The sequence below is a fragment of the Lactuca saligna genome, chromosome 7 (assembly GCF_052625555.1).
Source record: "Lactuca saligna cultivar CGN05327 chromosome 7, ASM5262555v1, whole genome shotgun sequence".
Classification (NCBI taxonomy): Eukaryota; Viridiplantae; Streptophyta; class Magnoliopsida; order Asterales; family Asteraceae; genus Lactuca; species Lactuca saligna.
Genome location: NC_136423.1, coordinates 120,300,316 through 120,305,603, shown reverse-complemented (window position 1 = coordinate 120,305,603; position 5,288 = coordinate 120,300,316). Strand labels below are relative to the sequence as shown.

Genomic DNA, 5,288 nt, shown 5'->3' with positions numbered 1-5,288 from the left:
TTCACAAGTTAATAGTTGTTTTGTTGTCACATTTATTAATATTTAAGTTTTTTTAGGCTTAGTTATTAATCTATTAGGCGTTGTTATAATGATTTGAACTCATTGTAAGTTAGTTTAATTAGCTATACACAATTCATCTTGTGTTGTTGCATTGTATTAAATGGTATAAATGTCATTATGATCAATTAATAACTTATTAATATTAATTATGTCAATTGTATAGATTTAATTATTTATTTATTCAAAATTTCGTTTAAATTTATTTCAAAATTTTAATCAATCCGTATACACGGATTTTACGCCTAATTATTAAATCAAAACAATAAATTAGAGGGTGTTTATAAATAAGAGAGTAGAATCATAAAAAAAATAATAATAAATAGATAAAAGATGAAAATAAAAAATAAAAATTCTAAACCCCGTAGAAATGAAAAGGTTTTTAAAACCTAATTACTTGGAGAGGAAGCAACAAAAATTACCTTCCATTTGGGAAAGAATTCGGATAACATTTAACGAATAAAAGTAGTGTGCTATATAAGAAAAACATAGGCGCATAGAATGGAACATCCTTTTCTCTGCTACACTCATATTTTTTTTTTTTTTTTTTTTTTTTTTTTTTTTTTTTTTATTATTATTATTATTTTTTTTAAATTACAAAGGGTTTCCACTGTATTTTTATGGAGATGCTTTTCCTTGGGTTGTGTTTAATTTTCTGTAAGACCCATAAGGGACGGGACCCACCATCCTCCCATTCATGTAAATAAAAGTATTGCCACTAAAGCCACTTGAGTTGTTCCCTTTGTGGCGCACAAAAGAATGTGATCAGACCTTTTCACAAGCAAACTATGGGACGAAAGAATATATGGAGAATGCAATGAATCTTCCGAATTAGGGATGATTCCAAAATGCTTATCAGATTCTTGCAATACCGATCCCTTGCAAACTTCGCGACAGAAAAGAAACTAAACATCAAGAACTTCATATTAAAAAAAAAAAAAAAAAAAAAAAAAAAAAAAACTAAATGTTTAAATATAAAGTAGGGATGAACATGGATCGGTTTGGATCGGTTTTTGGCTAAAACAAACCAATTACCGTAGAAAGTCGTTTTTTCGGTTTTTAAAACCATATAGGTTCGGTTTTTCGGTTTTCCGGGTTGGGTTTATGGATTTTCGGTTTTAAACCGTGGGTTTATGAGCTCCTATTTTTTTTTCTAGTTTTTTGGTTCAAACCTAGTGAAAATAGGCTGCGATAAATAATATTGTATCTACTTTAAATATACTAAAATAAAGAGTATGAATTCTAGTATTATAAAAGCATAAAAGTGTTCAAAAGATCAAAGTTTAACACCATTAACAGTTTGTTGAAAATAAACATAAAGTATTAAAGAGGTAAAGTCTAAAGTCTAAAACCAAAAGTTTAAATCATAATATAAATAATATATATGTTGGTCGGTTCGGTTTTTATGGGCGGTTTTATATGTCAAACCGAACCAAACCGTTATTTTTCGGTTTTTGTAAAATTCAAACCTAAACCGTCGGTTATTGCTTTGGTTTCGGTTTTTCGGTTTCGGTTATGTCGGTTTTTTTCGGTTTTTCGATTTTCGGTTCGGTTTTTGCTCATCCCTGATATAAAGAAACTAAGCGGCAGAAAGTTTAAATTGCTTTCCCTTAAAGATCTATACAAAGAAACTAAGCGTCAATAACTTTTACATTTTTATTTCATACAAACTTAAATACTTAGACTTTCTAATTTACATCATGCTGATATCATACTTCAAGGAATATTGTCATCTCCAACTACTTTAGCAGGACCGAAGGTATTATGAAAGCCTTCTTCATGAATGGAGTTATGGTGTGCTTTGCCTGAAGGAGAACGACTACATGAATTATTATTATACCATCTTGCCCAGAAGAGATAATTGAGAAAGTTGATAAAACTTAGTCCTGCTAACAGCCAATAGAAAAGGTCCAATCTGCCCTTATTTAGATCAACACCCCCGAGCCAACCACCATCCATAGATCTCGAAGAAGTAATCTTGTTTATCAAAGAAACAAGAACTGAACTTAGATAAAATCCAAAGGAGTACGAACAGTATGTCATAGCTGTCAAGAAAGACTGCATCCCTTTCAATGACTGTTTGTAAAAGAACTCGATCAACCCCACAGCTGTAAACATCTCAGATAATCCAAAGATTAAGAATTGTGGCGTTATCCAGAAAATAGATAACGTTTCACCAGAGTTCAAAAACGAGTCTCTTCTCTTCTTCTCCATAAGTGCAGCTGACACCATTGAAAAAGTCGCAACAAATAAACCCACTCCAATGCGCTGTAAGGGGGTGATTCCAGAATCATTTCCAGTGATTTTTCGAGCAAAAGGGACGAAAAAATAGTCATATAAGGGGACTATAAAGATTAGCAATATGTAAGGAATGGCTTGGAGTGACGCTGGTGGGATGTGGAAGGATTTTGTGAGTTCGTTGTTCATCACACTTCCTTGTGAAACTGAGAAGGTTTGGAGTTGAGCTAAAATGGTGTTGAATACAATAGTACTAGCAAATATCGGGATGATTGAGATTAGTATCTTCACTTGCTCAACTTGGTTAACACTGCACAGCCTCCATGGACTTTCCTTTGCATTATTGGTGTTCCCTTCTTGTCTCCTTATGCATGCTTTGTCTAAGAAGCTGAAATTAAGTATTTGTTTTTGACTAATCAGGAAAATTAATATTATTGATAGTAAAAACCATAATTAATAAATCAAGATGATTAATGGGAAATATATACGCCCAAGGTTTGCTAGATTTTTCTTGTTCGTTGTCGGAATAAATTATTTTGTATATAGAGATTGTACATCGTGGGTCCAAGACGCTTGTCAATTGCTATAATACTATTATTTATTATGAGCTGGTACTGATCTTGTACTTTGGTTCTTTTATCGTGAATAAACATATGCCATTCCCTTTTAAAGTTTCAATGAATGAGTTAATTGCATGGATTTACTCAATTAACTTGCAACTTGCAATTATATTTCATGGGTATTCATATAATAAGATGATTGTCGGATGATGTGAATATTATTAATTATATTAATTATACCTGAACCGATCAGTAATTGGCCTCTCATTTGACATTGTGAAATGGCTTTCAAGCATGTGTGGACTAGACGGGGGCACTTGACTCCTCTTAAAAAATGCGGCAACAAACACCTGCGTATAGGCATAATACATACTTAAGAAATACAGTATAAGTAGCAAAATAAGTAACTTTTTAGTTTTAACCCAGCACATATTAATGCAAACAAGTTTGCATGCATTAGCATGACAAAGCAATAAATAAAGTATATAAAGAATCTTCGAGTGTTTATATAATAATTAATTTACAATTTGGAATATAAATCTATGAAATTATTCAACAAAGGTCCACCGGGGTGGTCCCTATATACTGTGAATGTGGAAGAGAAATTTGTTTTTTAGAAAAACCATTAAATACTAATATTCAATTACATATGGTGGAAAGTAAGTTTCTACAAAGAATAAAGCAGGATACACACAGAGCACAATATATCCGTTTTTAGAAACTTTTTTTTACGAGAAGTGTAAGACATGTATGACATTAATTTTTAAACGTCAAACGTGTATCATGCACAATCTTTTAAAGAATTAATTATAAGGATCTTACCTGTGCTATAGGGGCTAAAATGCTTCCTTGTGGAGGCTTGTTCCTATAATATAGGGTACCCGAAACCAAACAAATCAAGCCCATTGCCATGACGATGGCAGACACCCCAAACCCAATATCCATACCCGAATGGGTTTGGATCCACACAAGTAGCGTGAGAGCAATAAGTTCACCAAGGGAAAAGGCAAAGTAGGCAGCATTAAAGTAGGTTGATAGCTTCTTTGACTGCTTTGAGTCGCTCTTGTTGAATTGATCACCACCATGAGTCAACATGTTTGGCTTCACACACCCACTTCCTAAGGCCACCAAGTAGAGTGCTACAAAGAATATTAATGCCTCCACTCCTTTGGCTTCAATGCATCGATCTCCATCAATGAGCATGTTGCATGGTGGTGGTTTCAGCTGAGGGAGATGGGCTTGAACTGATAACAGTATGAAACCCTACAAAGTCAAATAGAAAAGAGTATACATACATAAACATGAGAATGAGACAAAATAAGCAGGCTCCTGTCTTCAATGTTGACTATTTATATATATTTAATTGGTTATTCTCATGGTCCTCTCATATAAAAACTAAATAATTAAAAGCGAAAAGGATTGAACTTACCGAAAGTTCGATAAAGCCAAAGACTAGCATGCTCCAGAAGCAACCCAGATATGAATCAGATAGGTATCCACCAAAGAGGGTGAGAAGGAACACAGTACCGATGAAGTTTGTGACTATGTTCGCTGCTTTTGATAGCGAATAGTGCATCTCATTTGTCACATATGTTATAAGGTTATTACCTACTGCAGCTATAGCCATTATCTCAAATGCTTGAACTCCTGGAAAAAGTTATAGCAGAATATTTATGCAACTATTCGGTATTCAGTTCAAGCGTACATATCGATATATAGAATCTATATCTAAAGATGAAAATAGTAACTGTAAGCCAAAAAGAACGTCCAGAGAGAGAGAGAGAGAGAGAGAGAGTATACGGACCAAGAACAAATGCAGCAGCTCTCATACCCCCATGTTTGATGGGATTCGAGGGTCTCCCTTTCCAATCAACTGTAGGCTGATCTTCAGAAAAGATATCTCGTTTTTGATCATGGGTTCTTGAGTCCATGAGTGTGTGAGTTATGTTTCTATATGGCGTACGTGATTAGAGAGCGAAAGAGGGAGATTAGTTACTGAAGTAACGAAAAATGAACTGCAACAAGTAATTCGGAAGGTGTGCAATTAGTGCTCTCTTCGCATAGACATGTTAATTAAAATAAGAATGATAATTGTAAGTGTGTGGGCGCTTGAGAACTCTAATCTGATTGTATATATATAGCAAGTTGGCCTCCATCTTCCTCCCAATTTTATATAAAACTATATATCCCCACTATGTGCCATATTCATTTTATGTGTGTGTGGTGGATGTGTGTACATGTGTGGGAGAAAAAATACAACAAGAGCTAATAAGCAAAAAAAGGAACTTCAGCATATACCTACCGGTATAATTGTAACCCTACGTCTGTTTGACTTATCCGTAGATCGTAACATGGGGTGGGCTAACTTTTTTTACGCTCCCATTGCTGGTCAAACATTACACATTTTTTAAAAGCAAAAATCAAAATTTTCTT

General features: G+C 33.8%; 1 protein-coding gene across 1 annotated transcript; it reads right to left on the bottom strand.

Annotated features, from left to right (window-relative positions):
• Positions 1-1,626: 1,626 nt before the first annotated feature.
• LOC145005142 (protein NRT1/ PTR FAMILY 4.3-like) lies at positions 1,627-5,058 on the bottom strand. The gene is made up of 5 exons (XM_078964193.1): positions 4,660-5,058; positions 4,285-4,502; positions 3,678-4,118; positions 3,096-3,205; positions 1,627-2,683 (listed from the first exon to the last, which is right to left on the bottom strand). Exons 1-5 carry the CDS (start codon positions 4,784-4,786, stop codon positions 1,774-1,776), a joined length of 1,806 nt encoding a protein of 601 aa, XP_078820319.1. The 5' UTR covers positions 4,787-5,058; the 3' UTR covers positions 1,627-1,773.
• Between the last annotated feature and the right edge of the window lie 230 nt (positions 5,059-5,288).

Coding starts and splice junctions, on each gene's coding strand:
- LOC145005142 (XM_078964193.1), bottom strand. CDS start 4,786: ATGGACTCAAGAACCCATGATCAAAAACGAGATATCTTTTCTGAAGAT. Junction 4,119..4,284: donor TTGGCTTTATCGAACTTTCG/GTAAGTTCAATC, acceptor TTGACTTTGTAG/GGTTTCATACTGTTATCAGT. Junction 2,684..3,095: donor CCAATTACTGATCGGTTCAG/GTATAATTAATA, acceptor ACTTAATTTCAG/CTTCTTAGACAAAGCATGCA.